At 45.0% G+C, this 17,306-nt stretch overlaps 1 protein-coding gene across 1 annotated transcript in view; it reads right to left on the bottom strand.

The window, feature by feature from the left end:
- ano3 (anoctamin 3) overlaps nt 1-13,568 on the bottom strand; it is a 181,036-nt gene extending 167,468 nt beyond the window's left edge. The window contains exons 1-2 of the mRNA XM_080191534.1: nt 13,498-13,568; nt 5,137-5,295 (exon numbers count right to left, since the gene is read on the bottom strand). Of these exons, the coding sequence (XP_080047660.1) occupies nt 5,137-5,277 (141 nt within the window). The 5' untranslated portion in view covers nt 5,278-5,295; nt 13,498-13,568. The remainder of the gene's footprint in view (nt 1-5,136; nt 5,296-13,497) is intronic.
- Between the last annotated feature and the right edge of the window lie 3,738 nt (nt 13,569-17,306).

Here is a 17,306-nt window from a genome sequence, read left to right on the forward strand (position 1 = left end):
ACGGATAGATGATAGCTAGGAAACAAAGTGTGGAAATAAATGGGACATTTTCCCAATGGCAGGCAGTGACTAGTGAGGTACCACGGGTATCAGTGCTAGGACCCCTGCTATTCAGGTTATAAGTTAATGATTTAGATGAGGGAACTAAATGTAATATTGCCAAATTTGCAGATGATACTAAGCTGGTTGGGAGGATGAGCTGTGAGGAGGATGCGCTGTGAGGAGGATGCAGTGATGCATCCAATGTGATTTTGACAAGCTGAGTGAGTGGGCAACTGCATGGCAGATGAAGTGTGATGTGGATAAATGTGATCAGGTTGCTGTGGTAATCCAGAGATTATTACCTCTGCTCTGCTTTCTAATTTAGCTCCCGGCTACACATAATTCCTTGGCTTTTTGGTTTGGGGCAGCTGTTGCAAAGGCACAATGGGGAAAGGCCACACTATAAGGCCTTCTAACGGAGGCAGACTGAGGGCCCGGGAACCGCAGAACACCCTCGGCCTGCGTTACTGTGAATCTGAGAAATAACGGCACACAGTAAAATTTGAGCCAAGTATATAGTTTTAAGTTTTGAAATGTAATGACTGTAATTTGTTTACGACTGTAAAAATGTTTTTATTCTGCACTGTTTGCAATTTTTAGACATGTAGGTTTGCAATGGTTTAATTGAGATTTTTTATGAATAAAGTATATTTTTGAAATAAAAAAAATATTGGCTGGGATTGTCCACCCTTGCCTGGGGCTGAGATTCTGTGCTCCTGCTGCAGTGAATGGAGTTCTGGCTGAGCGCTGAATTCTCCGTTCTCACTGGCAGCAATGGCGAGACGTGCAAGACCAGAGAATTCCGGCCTTTATCTGTCCAAAAGGATACAAACCAGTAGAACCGGAAGCAATTAAGAGACTGGCAGATGATGCATATGGACATTAAAATATTAACCAGCCTGTTGCATCACCTTACTTAAGCAAATAAAATGATAAATGTAACGTCAGGAGTAAGCTCATCAGAGATCTTTGTTGATTGCATTGCTGATCTTCAAGTAATTGGTTAGCACTGCTGCCTCACTGCGCCAGGGACCCAGGTTCAATTCCCGGCTTGGGTCGCTGTCTGTGCAGAGTCTGCACATTCTCTCCGTGTTTGCGCGTTTCCTCCGGGTGCTCCAGTTTCCTCCCTCAGTCCAAAAGACGTGCTGGTTAAGGTGCATTGGCCATGCTAAATTCTCCCTCAGCGTACCCAAACAAGCGCCAGTGTGTGGTTTTAGGGGGTTTTCACAGTAACATCATTACAGTGTTAATGTAAGCCTACTTGTGACACTAACAAATAAACTAAAAGAACTGAAAAAAAAACCAACTAAATTATGACTAAGAAATTAAGGTTATAAAACTGTTTGAATAGATTAGTGCAGGATCTGCAATTATTCTGACAGAATGAATAATGCTTTGGGATGGGAGCTTGTTTTTGTACTGTTCCTCAGGAACACAATCAATGCACAGTAATAAAGAGCTTTTGTTGCTAACTATTAAAAATTTGATGACATTTGACTTTTGTGTTAAACAGTGATGAAAGGACACTTCAGTGCCAGTGGTTGGGTTATGTTATTGCAGTAACTGTGTGGGAGAACCCTTGTCTTATTTTGTTCTGAACAGTTTTTCAGGCTTGCCACAATAATAAAAGTTAGGGAAAATGCCTCACAATTTGTTTTACCTCAGGGCAGCACGGTGGAACAGTGGTTAGCACTGTTGCCTTACAGCGCCAGGGACCTGAGTTTAATTCCTGGCTTGGGTTCACTGTCTGTGTGAAGATTGCACATTCTCCCCGTATCTGCATGGGTTTCCTCTGAGTGCACCGGTTTCCTCCTGCAGTCCGAAAGATGTGCAGGTTAGGTTGACTGGCTGTGCTATATTGACCCTAGTGTCAGAGGGATTAGCAGGGTAAATATGTGGGGTTATGGGAATCGGACCTGGGTGGGACTGTGGTCGGTGCAGACTAGATGGGCCAAATGGCCTCCTTCTGTATTGTAGGGATTCTATGATTCTACAAATATTGAATAAGCCTTTTACAAAACACTGTCTGTGAACTCTGGACCCAAATACATTTAGCAGTAAAACAATAATGAAATGTGTGAGGGGTGCAGTTGATACTGAGCACTATTTTATATGGAGACCCTTTTTAATATCTGGAAATAGCTGTTGACGCAGTGGGTTGCTTTCTGATTATTATTTCAGTTGTGTGCACTGTTTTCATTGTTAGATTTAATTATTCTGACCCAGCTCTCAAATAAAGTTACTATTATGCAAAGCTTTGTGAAAAGTTTGTCTTGGTTCTTAGAATAGATTGCTCCCGACAGTGGAAACCTCCTTCAGAAACGTTTAAATACATCTCTGGGCTTTTAAGATTACCAAGATGAGTTAGATGCAACATTTGAGTCCAGTGTATAGCACTTCATTTCACTTCTTGCTGCATAGGTATTTGGAGATGGTTTCCTCATTACAGTTCTGAACTAGGGAATCCATAAGGTAGCAATGGAGGAGTCTCAACACCAGCATTTGTCCACCAACTTGTGCGGTTGAGAGCAGGGATTGCAGGGACAATGGTTAAACTGGCTAAGGCACCATGGTGCAGGAAGTCATACAAGGGTAACATAGAATATAGGTGTAGCAAGGGATCATATAGTTAGAAGGATAGACTGAAAGTGAGTCCCAATGTTGTAATTCCTGCCTGACATCAAAATTTGGAGCAGAACTTGGAATGGGAGGGAAAAGATCCAGTTTCCACTAGTCACTGCCTGCCATTTGGAAAATGTCCCTGGGTTCGATTCCCAACTTGGGTCACTGCCTGTGCGGAGTCTGCACAGTCTCCCCCGTGTCCGCGTGGGTTTCCTGAGGGTGCTCCGGTTTCTTCCCACAGTCCGAAAAACATACAGGTTAGGTGCATTGGCCATGCTAAATTCTCCCTCAATATTCCTGAACAGGCACCGGAGTGTGGCGACTAGGGGATTTTCAAAATAATTTCATTGTGGTGTTAACGTAAGCCCAATTGTGACACTAATAAATATTTAAATATTGTAATTTTACTTTTTTTTTTACCAAAACTAGCACTTGGATCTTATAGTAAACAAACTGTTCCTTGCCACAATGGCACAAGATCCTCATATTTTCCCCTCCCCTTCTTTCTCCAGCTGAATGGATTCCGACTGGTGCTTCACCCTGGGTTGACAGGGCGGCACAGTGGTTAGCACTGCTGCCTCACAGTGCCAGAGACCCAGGTTCAATTCCGGTTTGGGTCACTGTCTGTGTGGAGTCTGCATATTCTCCCCGTCTCTGTGCGGTTTTCCTCCGGGTGCTCCGGTTTCCTCCCACACTCCAAAGTTATGTGGGTTAGGCTGATTGGCTGTGCTAAATTGCCCCTTAGTGTTAGGGGATAGAGCTTGGATAGGATTGTTGTCAGTGCAGACTCGATGGGCCGAATGGCATCCTTCTGCACTATAGAGATTCTAGTATTCTAAATGGCCACCATTCACGTGTGAATTTGGACCAAGGAAAGCTGTTGGAGTCTTTTATCCACAGGTACCGTAAGAATCAATCTTTTCCACATCCATTGCCTACGCACTCACATCTACTGATAAGATGGAGAGGGAGGGAGTGTGAGTGGGGTTGTTGGAAACGTGGCCAGCTTTCACCCATTCAAGCCAAACGCTGGCCATCGGCGGCACTCCCCCAATGTCCCCGCCAGGGAGCAGCTAATGTAACAAACACCAGGGGGTTGAACTTAGGATGTTCCCCAGTCTATGTGGATCAGCTTATTCACTGCCCCAACCAGTGAAGCCAGAAGAGGAACGCTTTCGACAAAGAAAACAGCAACAGACTTTTACGTTCAGTGATATTAGGGATTGTTACAAATAATGTCAAAAAAGCTAGAAACATGAATGTAGCCCAATGGGTCAGGTATGAGCTGTAGAGAGAGAAACAGAGTTAATTTTCCAGTCAATTTTCCATTGGTCAATGCTGGAATAAATTAGCGGAATAAGTTAACTTTTAAACAAGTGCAGAGGTGGGGGAAGTGGGGAGGAATGTAAGAGAATGAAATGGAGGAAAGGTTCAGGGAGCTGGGACTTTTCTCTTTTGAGTGGAGGAGGATGAGAGGCAACTTAGAGGTTTATAAGATGATGAGGGGGATAGATAGAGTGGATGTGCAGAGACTATTTCCTCGGGTGGACGTAGCTGTTACCAGGGAGCATAACTATAGGATTCATGGTGGGAGATATAGGAGGGATGTCTGAGGTAGATTCTTTACTCAGAGAGTGGGTGAGGTGTGGAATGGACTGCCTGCTGTGATAGTGGAGTCGGACACTTTAGGAACTTTCAAGCGATTATTGGATAGGTACGTGGAACACACCAGAATGATAGGGAGTGGGATAGCTTGATCTTGGATTTGGACATAGCTCGGCACAACTTAGAGGGCCGTAGGGCCTGTTCTGTGCTGTACTGTTCTATGTTTCTATGTTCTATATCTATGGGAGGCTAGAGAGATGAAGATAAAAGGTGTTGGCAATGAGGCAGAAACATAAAGGGTGGGATATTCTGGCCACGCTCACCACAAAATCAAAAAATCCCACCCGTGGTCAACAGGCCTATCCACAACCGCTACGATTCACGGGAAAATTGCTCCCAAGCACTCTACCTAGACCGAACATTCCCACCCGACGTCAACATAGTCCTTCAGGTCCATCAATAGAACCAGAGGGCACAAACTCAGGCTAAACAGACGATCCTTAAAAACAGAGATGAGGAGGAATTTCTTCAGCCAGAGAGTGGTGAATCTGTGGAACTCTTTGCCGCAGAAGGCTGTGGAAGCCGAGTCATTGAGTGTCTTTAAGACAGAGATAGAAAGGTTCTTGATTAATTAGGGGATCAGGGGTTATGGGGAAAAGGCAGGAGAATGCGGATGAGAAAAAAATCAGCCATGATTGAATGACAGAGCAGACTCAAATGGGCCGAGTGCCCTAATTCTGCTCCTATGTCTTATGGTCAAATTTTCTGTCCCATCCACAATATTTCTGCAGTTACTTGTACTTCTCTTAAGTCAGTCAACTCTCATTCTGCTTTTATTATCCAACATTTAAGGTGTCTTGTTCGCACCTCTCTCTCAAGTTGCAATCCTTCTGCCCGCAGATTTTTCTCAAAGGTGCTTCTCTTCTCTACCTGCATATTGGATATTTTATAGACCAAGATATAGTCGATCCGCTTCTTCCCGTCTTTGAAGTAAAGGCCAAAGGACATCTCTGAATGTTCCGCATCCTGGGCAATAGACACAAGACGCAATGTCAGATAAAGCGACATGAACCCCATCAGAATTAACATTCTTAAACAAACATTGCACGTATTTATATTCTCTGTTTGGCCTGCCGTCTCTGATAGTTTCTACTTCTCATTGGTCTCAACTGCAATTCTTTACACCTAACAGAAGGTTCAACTTTGACAAAATGAAAACTTTGGGAGTAAACATACCAAAAGAAAATTCTAATTGCCAAACGAGTGTGTAAACGGGAGAGACTCATGTTGTTTTATCAGGCGAGATAAAAATGGAATCTTATCTGACTCTAAACAAAAAAGCCAAAACTGTTTCTGGCCAGCTGGAGGAGGAGGCAGGGCTGAGCTCGCCGAAAGCCGGCAGAAGGCAGCAGAGTGCGTCATTGTGCAAGTGCAGGTCTGTGTTGTGATCCCACCCAACACTCATGGACCAATTGCCCTCCTTCATCCCCATCCCTGGCTATCGCGGGGCTCCACAGCCGAAACACCCACACTCGCGCACAGACCAGCCAATCACATGTCATAGACCACGCAGCAATCCCTGCCCCCCCGATCGGCCTGCTCCCATTGGGTGCAAACCTGATTTCTCGGCTCTCTCACGTGCTTACTGGCTCGCCCCTCTGGCTGATCGGGTAAGATCGCAGGTTACGTATGCAGAACAATTTTGACAGCTTTAAGGAGCTTATTAAATGTGAACTGCTTGTCTACGCTTTGTACGCACTGTCTGATTTAAAATGTCACGACTTTGGAGCTATCACAGTGTTGGTCATATTTGTCATGTGGCTGCTAGCTCTGAGTAAATATTTGTTGTTTTTATAAACAATAGAAGTGTGAGCTGCAAGGATGTGGATTCATCGGAGAGGGCGTGGACAAGAATGGTTCCAGGGATGAGAAACTTCATGAGGATAGACTGGAGAGATTGGGACTGTTCCCCTTGGAGAGAAGAGGACTAAGGAAGAGATGTTCAAAATCATGAGGGAGCTGCACAGAGTAGATAGGGAGAAACTGTTCTCTCTCGTTTCCACTTGTGACACCAATAAATAGACTTAAACTTAACTAAAACGGTCAAGAGCGAGAGGGCACAGATTTAAAGTGATCTGCAAAAGAAGCTAATGTGATTTCACACACTGAATGCATGGACAAAGGAAAGTACAGCACAGGAACAGGCCCTTCAAGCCTGTGTCGATCATGATGCCTGCCTAAACTAAAAACGTATACACTTACAGAGTCATCATGACGGACATCTCAAAATTGATGACTGTGGGAGACTAATTTCTTCAATTCTTTGTAGCCCAGGGTGGTTGTAGAGAGTCATTTTTCAAACTGGAGGCCTGTGACCACCAGTGTGCCAAAGGGATCAGTGCTGGGCCCACTGTTATTTGTCATTTATACTAATGATTTTGATGAGAATATAGGGAGCACGGTTAGTAATTTTGCAGGTGACACCAAGATTGGTGGCATAGTGGACATGAAGAAAGTTATCTCCAATTGCAATGGGGTCTTGGTCAATTGGGCCAGTGGGCTGACAGATGGAGTTTAATTTAGACAAATGCGAGGTGATGCATTTTGGTAGGTTGAACCAGGGCAGGACTTACTCACTTAATGGTAGGGTGTTGGGGAGAGTTACAGAACAAAGAGATCTAAAGGTACGTGTTCATAGCTCCTTGAAAGTGGAGTCATAGGTGGACAGAGTGGTGAAGAAGGCATTCGGCATGCTTGGTTTCATTGGTCAGAACATTGAATACAGGAGCTGGGACGTCTTGTTGAAGTTGTACAGGACATTGGTAAGGTTACACTTGGAATACTGTGTGCAATTCTGGTCACCCTATTATAGAAAGGATATTATTCCACTAGGAAGAGTGCAGAAAACATTTACTAGGATGCTACCGGGACTTGATGGATTGAGTTATAAGGAGAGGCTGACTAGACTGGGACTTTTTTCTCTGCAGCGTAGGAGCTTGAGGAGTGACCTTATAGAGGTTTATAAAATAATGAGGGGCATAAACAAGGTAGATAGTCAGTATTTTTTCCCAAAGGTAGGGGAGTCTAAAACTAGAGGGCATAGGCTTAAGGTGAGGGAGGGGGGGGGGGGGGGGGGGGGGGGGTGCGAGATACAAAAGTGTCCCTCAGGGGCAATTTTTTCACACAGAAGGTGGTGAATGTCTGAAACAAGCTGTCAGAGGTAGTAGTAGAGGTGGGTACAATTTTATCTTTTAAAAAGTATTTAGATTGTTACATGGGTACTATGGTTATAAAGGGATATGGGCTAAATGCGGGCAATTGGGATTAGCTTAGGGGTTTAAAAAATAAAGGATCAGCATGGACATGTTGGGCCGAAGGGCCTTTTCCATGCTGTAAACCTCTATGACTCTAGGTCCATCTTGTCTTCTCTTTTCTGGTTATACCACAGCTTGGTATGCCTCCTGCTCTGACCCAAGGCTGCAGCAAACTGCGTAGGGTTGTGAACGTAGCCCAGTCCATCAGGCAAACCAGCCTCCCAGAAATTGACTCTGGCCATACTTCCCGCTGACTCGGAAAAACAGCCTGCATAATCAAGGACCCCACACACCCCGGACATATTCTCTTTCACCTTCTTCCATCGGAAAAGATACAAAAATCTGAGATCACGTACCAACCATCTCAAGAACAGCTTCTTCCCTATTCCCATCAGACTTCTGAATGGACCTACTTTATACTAAGTTGACCTTTCTCTAAACTCTAACTACACTGGGCCAGCACAGTGGCACAGTGGTTAGCACTGGTGCCTCACAGCTTCAGGGACCTGGGTTAGATTCCCGGCTTGGGTCACTGTCTGTGTGGAGCTTGCATGTTCTCCCCATGTCTGCATGGGTTTCCTCCGGGGGCTGCGGTTTCCTCCCACAGTCCAAAGATGTGCAGGTTAGCTACGCTAAATTGACCTTTAATGTCCCGGGATGCATAGGTTCGAGAGACTAGTAGAGTAAATATGTGGAGTTACGGGTATAGGGCCTGGGTGGGATTGTTGTCAGCGTAGGTTCGATAGTCTGAATGGCTCCTTCTGCACTGTAGGGATTCTATAACTGTAACAGTACATTCTGCACCCTCTCTTTTCCTTCTCTACGTACTCTGTGAATGGTATGTTTTTCCCTGTATAGTGCGCAAGAAACAATATTTTTCATTGTATACTAATACATGTGACAATAATAATCAAATCAAATCAAACCTTTGCTCAATCACCCAAAAAAAGGTAACCCCTCTACCAATTAATTAACGGTACCCACTAAAAGGACAGAAGGTGACGTTAGCTCTGGTTACAAAATAGAGACAATTTTTATCAAGTTCCACTCATGTCCTCAGGAACATTCTAAAGTGCCTCACAACTAAGTAGTTATATTTGAACGGTGTCACTATTAATTTGCAGTCAAACACCAAGATCCTATCATGTTGATAGTTCTGGCCTAACTCATGCTTGCTAACATGATTTATTCTGTTTGTGAGTATGTTTTGAAGTTCCTGAGTTCTGGAATGTTACGCTTAAACTTTTTTTTTTAAATCAAACAACAGTTTGGACATCTCTGAAAACTTGACTAGAACTTGAGAAAGTTGCTGTCACGTTGCTCCCTCACGTATAGCTGGTTATGGAATCTTTTTCTGGGGGCGACGAGGTGGCACAGTGGTGAGCACTGCGGCCTCACAGCGCCAGGGGCCCGGGTTCAATTCCGGACTCGGTCTGTGTGTAGTTTGTACATTCTCCCCGTGTCTGCATGGGCTTCCTCTGGGGGCTCCGCTTTCCTTCCACAGTCTAGAGATGTCCGAGTTAGGTCGATTGGCCATGCTAAATTGACACTAGCGTCAGAGAGATTAGCAGGGTAAATATGTAGGGTTACAGGGATATGGCTGGGTGGGAATGTGGTCGGTGCAGACTCGATGGGCTGAATGGCCTCCTTCTGCACTGTGGGGATTCTGTAACTTTGTTATTCTGTTCTATTTCATTGAAGATAATTTGCCATGCACAGAGCAAATGGGATGGACTTTCCCAGCCATTTGTGGGCAGGGAAAGAGATGGGTGGACCTATAAAATAAGGTGCTGTGCCATTGGCAACATACCAGATGCCAATCAGTCTGCTCCCACCATGACCTTACCAGTGGCAGCGGAGTTGGATGGGCAATTGAAGCCCCTAATCGGGCACTCAAGGACCCCATCCTGCTGCCATTAAGATTTAATGTGCAGCAGGAGAGATGTGCACCCAACATGAAGCCTGGCAGATTTGCCCCTGCAGGACGCTGGCAATTCCAAGGAGGTGGGAGGTCGCCTCCTTTCCAGTTCTCTGATGCCAATTGGAGACCCCTATCCCCACGGCTTACCCTCACCGCAGCCACGCTCACCTGTGCCCTGTCCATCACTTTGCCACAATCAGCACTCGGGGGTCGCAGTGAGATTCCCACCTTGCTTGAGTTTTGGGACAACCATGGTTGCTCTTCCTCCAGGGCCTCTGTAGCGACCAACCCTGGTAGCACTGCTGTTATCACAGAGCTGCTGACCTCTTATCAACTGAACAGAGTTACCTGGCCAAATTATATGCCAGAGGTGGGGTCCTCACTCCAGCTTAAAAGCTAGGGGCAAGCTTGCTCCTGTCTTGGCTGGATCCACCCCACCCAACCCTCTCCTCCCCCCAGACACCCCACTGCCCCCCCCATCCTGCCTCCACAGCCAGTTAAGGATTGTCAGGCCTGAGGTGGGTCTCCCTCCCCTATGGGCGTGGACCTCTGAGAAATGCCAGCCAATCAAATGGTCAACACTGCTCTTGCCTCAGCAGCGCCACTGGGAGAAGTGGCCACTGCTGAAACTGCAGCCATTCCCCAATAAAAGCATAGTAAGAAGTCTGACAACACCAGGTTTAAGTCCAACCGATTTATTTGATAGTAAACTTGCAAGCTTATGGGGTTTGCGAGTTTACTATCAAATAAAATCGGTTGGACTTAAATCTGGTGTTGTCAGACTTCTTACTGTGTTTACCCCAGTCCAACGCTGGCATCTCCACATCATGTCCAATAGAAGCATCACAGACTTTCCTTTAGTGCCAGCCTCATCCTCTCCTCCCTATTACATAGAATCATAAATCTCTACAGTGCAGGAGGCCATTTGGCCCATTGAGTCTGTAGCTACTCTCAGATAGAGTATCTTATCCAGGCCTTATACATGTAACCCCACACATTTAACATGGCTAATCCATCTAACCTCCACATCTTTGAGCAATAAGGGGCAACCCCATGCACCAGGGACCAGGTTCAATCCCAGCCTTGTGCGGCTGCCCGTGTGGGGTTTGTACATTCTCCCCGTGTCTTCACGGGTTTCCTCCGGGTGCTCTGATTTCCTTCCACAGTCCAAAGGTGTGCAGTTTGGGTGGATTGGTTACATTTCACTGTCCCCTTAATATCTCAATACGTGTAGATTAGGTGGATTAGCCAAGCTAAATTACCTCTTAGTGTCCCAAGATGTGTAAGTTAGGGGGATTGACCATGCTAAATGTATGGGTTGTTAGGGATAGAGAGGGGAAGAGGATTGGGTAAGATTCTCTGCCAGAGAGCTGGTGGAGACTTGATGGACCGAATGGCCTCTTCTGCACCATAAGGATTCTATAATTCTATGAGACTGACCCACAGAGATAATGGCATGATCTAAATGCCTAATGGACTTGTTCTGCTGATGTACAGTGCCTCTCCTTGGTTATAGGACTGAAGATCGGTAATCTGAGATTCTAATACTATTTTGCCTCAAAGACTTTGGTCATTAATGTTTTCCTTTTGCCTGCAAGAGAATACTTTCCCCATCTAAAGTCAGGTAAGAGTGGATTTGAATTGCAGCATGGGTCATTTGTGTGTATATTCCTCACACACTGGCACGTGAATTAGCCACGTCTGCTCATTCAGCGGACATCTAGCACCCTGGCACTGTCACCATTTCCTTGATCTTTGTGGACCAAGGAAGAGAAGCATCGTCCATGTCAAAGTGAGTCAGCAGAAAGATTGTGAAAGCATAACTTTAAGGACTTCACGCACCCCGGGCATTCTCTCTTCCACCTTCTCCCGCCGGGAGAAAGATACAAAGTCTGAGGTCACGTAGCAAGAACGGCTTCTTCCCTGCTGCCGTCAGACCTTTGAATGGACCTACCTCGCACTAAGCTGATCTTTCTTGACACCCAGCTATGACCGTAACACTACATTCTGCACTCTCTCCTTTCCTTCTCTATGAATGGTATGCTTTGTCTGTGTAGCGCGCAAGGAACAATACTTTTTACTGCCTGTTAATACATGTGACAATAATAAATCAAATCAAAAGCAGGAACAGCTGAGTGGAGGTTCAAAGGAGGGCACAGTAGAATGGCTGTGAGTAGGCTGCATTGAGATGAATGAGAGGACATTGAAACAGCTTCTCTAAGCAGCAGGGGATCTGCTTTCCAGATCACCACCCAGGCAACAAAGACAAAAATCCACCACAAATTTATTTTCTTGTTACCCCAACAGCAAAAATAAAAGCAGGCACATAAGCAGAGCTGACTCATTTGCGATCACTGCGGGTCTCCCTCCCTGTTATTACACAGTGCAAAACACACTGCTGGAATCATACGACTCGTTATTACACAGTGCAAAACATTCTGCTGGAATCATACCACTCGTTACTACACAGTGCAAAACACACTGCTGGAATCACACCACTCGTAATTACACAGTGCAAAACACACTGCTGGAAACACACCACTCGTTATTACACAGTGCAAAACACACTGCTGGAATATCACTCGTTATTACACAGTGCAAAACACTCTGCTGGAATCATACCACTCGTTATTACACAGTGCAAAACACACTGCTGGAATATCACTTATTATTACACAGTGCAAAACACTCTGCTGGAATATCACTCGTTATTACACAGTGCAAAACACTCTGCTGGGATCATACCACTCGTAATTACACAGTGCAAAACACACTGCTGGAATCACACCACTCGTTATTACACGTGCAAAACACACTGCTGGAATATCACTCGTTATTACACAGTGCAAAACACACTGCTGGAATATCACTTATTATTACACGTGCAAAACACACTGCTGGAATATCACTCGTAATTACACAGTGCAAAACACACTGCTGGAATCACACCACTCGTTATTACACGTGCAAAACACACTGCTGGAATATCACTCGTTATTACACAGTGCAAAACACACTGCTGGAATCATACCACCCGTTATTACACAGTGCAAAACACGCTGCTGGAATCATACCACCCGTTATTACACAGTGCAAAACACTCTGCTGGAATATCACTCGTAATTACACAGTGCAAAACACACTGCTGGAATATCACTCGTAATTACACAGTGCAAAACACACTGCTGGAATATCACTTATTATTACACAGTGCAAAACACTCTGCTGGGATCATACCACTCATTATTACACAGTGCAAAACACACTGCTGGAATCATACCACTCGTAATTACACAGTGCAAAACACACTGCTGGAATATCACTCGTTAGTACACAGTGCAAAACACACTGCTGGAATATCACTTATTATTACACAGTGCAAAACACACTGCTGGAATATCACTTATTATTACACAGTGCAAAACACACTGCTGGGATCATACCACTCATTATTACACAGTGCAAAACACACTGCTGGAATCATACCACCCGTTATTACACAGTGCAAAACACTCTGCTGGAATCATACCACCCGTTATTACACAGTGCAAAACACGCTGCTGGAATCATACCACCCGTTATTACACAGTGCAAAACACTCTGCTGGAATCACACCACTCGTAATTACACAGTGCAAAACACTCTGCTGGAATCACACCACTCGTAATTACACAGTGCAAAACACACTGCTGGAATATCACTTATTATTACACAGTGCAAAACACTGTGCTGGAATATCACTCATTATTACACAGTGCAAAACACACTGCTGGAATCATACCACTCGTAATTACACAGTGCAAAACACACTGCTGGAATATCACTTATTATTACACAGTGCAAAACACTCTGCTGGAATCATACCACCCGTTATTACACAGTGCAAAACACTCTGCTGGAATCATACCACCCGTTATTACACAGTGCAAAACACACTGCTGGAATCACACCACTCATTATTACACAGTGCAAAACACACTGCTGGAATCATACCACTCGTGCTTCATCGTGAACTTCTGATGACTGACGATTTAATGTGCTCTGCAGGAGGAAGTCATGGTCAGTCCGAGAATCATATGTCCTTTGCTCAGATTCGACCGTGCTCCATTCCTTCGCTTCATCTGCAAGGCAACGGAGCCATTGCTTACCAATCTGGTATTTGTCAACACATTCATAGAATCATAGAGTGCCTACAGTGCAGAAAGAGGCCATTCGGCCCATTGAGCCCGCAATGACAACAATCCCACCTCGGCCCTATAAAAGCAAATTAGTGCGGACACTGGAATCTGAAACCAAAAGAGAAAATGCTGGAAAATCTCAGCAGGTCTGTAAGGAGAGAAAAGAGCTGCTGTTTCAAGTCCAGATAACCCTTTGTTAAAGCTTTGACAAAGGATCAAAGGATCATCGAGACTTAAAATATCAACTCTTTTTTTCCCCTTACAGATGCTGGAAGACCTGCTGAGACTTTCCAGCATTTTCTCTTTTGGCCACCAAGGCCCTAACCCTGTAATCCCACATTTTCACCCTGCTAATCCCCCTGATACTAAAGGTCAATTTAGCATGGCCAATCCAATTAACTCACACATCTTTGGAGTGTGGGAGGAAACAGGAGCACCCGGAGGAAACCCACACAGACACGGGGAGAATGTGCAAACTCCACACAGACAGTGACCCGAGACCGGGAATTGAACCCAGGTTCCTGGCACTGTGGGGCAGCAGAGCTAACCACATTCTCAGAGCTTTTTCAATTACACATTCATATCGTGCAGAACCCGAGCTCAACTCTCTGGGAATCGCTACACATTGCTGCAACACTGAAAACCGATTACAGAAATCTCACTTGCATGTAATTTATACCAAATTATTCGTTGCTGGGATCAATATTTTTGCTGTTTATTATGAATAATTACTTCCATTATTGTTATTAACCACATAGTGAGTCTCCAAAAACACAAATATTTCTTATGAGATTAAAAGACTGCTCTAATAAATTATTGCACTCTCAAAATTCTCCGTTCTTACCAAGACTGCAAGAAACTAAAAAGAGTTATGAACGAAGCCCATTTTCCATCATGCAAACCAACCTTCCATCCACTGACTCCGTCTACACTTCCTGCTGCCTCAGGAAAGCAACCAGCATAATAAAGGACCCCACGTATCCCAGACATACTCTACATAGAACATAGAACAGTACAGCACAGTACAGGCCCTTTATCCCTCGATGTTGTGCCGAGCTTTGTCCGAAACCAAGATCAAGCTATTCCACTCCCTATCATTCTGGTGTGCTCCATATGCCTATCCAATAACTGCTTGAAAGTTCCTAAAGTGTCCAGCTCCACTATCACAGCAGGCACTGCATTCCACACCCCAACCAATCTCTGAGTAAAGAACTTACCTCGGATAGCACTCCTATATCTCCCACCATGAACCTTATGGTTATGCCCCCTAGTAACAGCTACATCCACCCGAGGAAATAGTCTCTGAATGTCCACTCGCTATCTATCCACCTCATTATCTTATAAACCTCTATTAAGTCGCCTTTCATTTTCCTCCGCTCTAAACAGAAAAGCCCCAGATCCCTCAACCTTTCCTCATAAGACCGACCCTCCAAACTAGGCAGCATCCTGGTAAATCTCCTCTGCACCCTCTCCAATGCTTCCACATTCTTCTTATAGTGAGGTGACCAGAACTGTACACAGTATTCCAAATGTGGCCTCACCAAGGTCCTGTATAGTTGCAGCATAACCCCACAGTTCTTAAACTCAAACCCCCTGTTAATAAATGCTAACACACTATAGGCCTTCTTCATGGCTCTATCCACTTGAGTGGCAACCTTCAGAGATCTGTGGATATGAACCCCAAGATTTCTCTGATCCTCCACATTCCTCAGAACCCTGCCATTGATCCTGTAATCTGCATTCAAATTTCACACACCAAAATTAATAACCTCGCACTCATCAGGGTTAAACTCCATCTGCCACTTTTTGGCCCAGCTCTGCATCCTATCAATGTCTCTTTGCAGCCTACAACAGCCCTCCACTTCATCCACTACTCCACCAACCTTGGTGTCATCAGCAAATTTACTGACCCACCCTTCAGCCCCTTCCTCCAACTCATTGATAAAAATCACAAATAGCAGAGGACCCAGCACTGATCCCTGTGATACACCACTGGTAACTGGTCTCCAGTCTGAAAATTTTCCATCCGCTGCCAGCTTCTGTCTTCTATGAAATAACCAGTTACTTATCCGATTGGCCAATTTTCCCTCTATCCTAAACCTCCTTACTTTCTTCATGAGCCTACTATGGGGAACCTCATCAAACGCTTTAGTAAAATCCATGTATATAACATCAACTGCTCTACCTTCATCGACACACTTAGTTATCCCGGATTAAGCTGCATCTTTCCAAATGGTCATAAATCCTATCCCTCAGGACCTTTTCCATTAACTTACTGACCAAAGTAAGACTAACCGGCCTATAATTACCAGGGTCATTCCTATTTCCTTTCTTGAACAGAGGAACAACATTCACCACTCTCCAGTCCTCTGGCACTATCCCCGTGGACAGTGAGGACCCAAAGATCAAAGCCAAAGGCTCTGCAATTTCATCCCTTGCCTCCCAAAGAATCCTAGGATATATCCCATCTGGCCCAGGGGACTTACTGACCCTCAGGTTTTTCAAAATTGCGAATACATCTTCCCCCAGAACATCTACCTCCTCTAGCCTATCAGCCTGTATCACACTCTCATCCTCAAAAACACGGCCCCTCTCCTTGGTAAACACTGAAGGAAAGTATTCATTTCTTGCCTCTTCTCTCGCTTCTGACTCCATGCACAAGTTCCCACGACTATTCATGACTGGCCCTAACCTCACCCTGGTCATTTTTTTATTTCTCACATAAGAGTAAAAAGCCTTGGGGTTATCCTTTATCCGACCCACCAAGGACTTCTCACGCTCCCTTCTAGCTCTCCTAAGCCCTTTTTTCAGCTCATTTCTTGCTACCTTGTAACCCTCAAGCGACCCAACTGAACCTTGTCTTCTCATCCTTACGTATGCTTCCTTTTTCCTCTTGGCAAGACATTCAACCTCTTTTATGAACCATGGTTCCCTCACTCGTCCATTTCCTCCCTGCCTGATAGTGACATATCTATCAAGGACACACAGTATTTGTTTCTTGAACAAGCTCCACTTTTCATTTGTGCCTTTCCCTGATAGTTTCTGTTCCCATCTTATGCTCCCTAATTCTTGCCTAATTGCATCATAACTACCCCTCCCCTAATTATAAACCTTGCCCTGCCTTGTGACCCTATCCTTCTCCATTGCAATAATGAAAGACACCGAATTGTGGTCACTATCTCCAAAGCACTCTCCTACAAACAAATCTAACACTTGGCCTGGTTCATTACCTAGTACCAAGTCCAATGTGGTCCCACTCTCTTCCACCTTCTGGAACGGCACGGTGGCACAGTGGTTAGCACTGCTGCCTCACAGTGCCAGGGATCCGGGTTCGATTCCCGGCTTGGGTCACTGTCTGTGTGGAGTTTGCACATTCTTCCTATTCCTCTAATATTCTCCAGCCCCTGAATTCGCCAAAGGAAGCACAGTTCTTCTAATCCTGCCCCCTTGAGCAGCTCCAATATTGGTGCCTTCAGCTAACATTGCCTTCCTAAATCTCTTCACCTCTTTGCCTTTCTTTGTTTCTTTAAGATTCTCCGTTAGCTTATCTCTGTGTCTGCGTGGGTTTCCTCTGGGTGCTCCAGTTTCCTCCCACACTCCAAAGATGTGCAGGTTAGGTGGACT

This window comes from Carcharhinus amblyrhynchos, chromosome 6, assembly GCF_965287045.1.
Source record: "Carcharhinus amblyrhynchos chromosome 6, sCarAmb.v2.hapA, whole genome shotgun sequence".
Classification (NCBI taxonomy): Eukaryota; Metazoa; Chordata; class Chondrichthyes; order Carcharhiniformes; family Carcharhinidae; genus Carcharhinus; species Carcharhinus amblyrhynchos.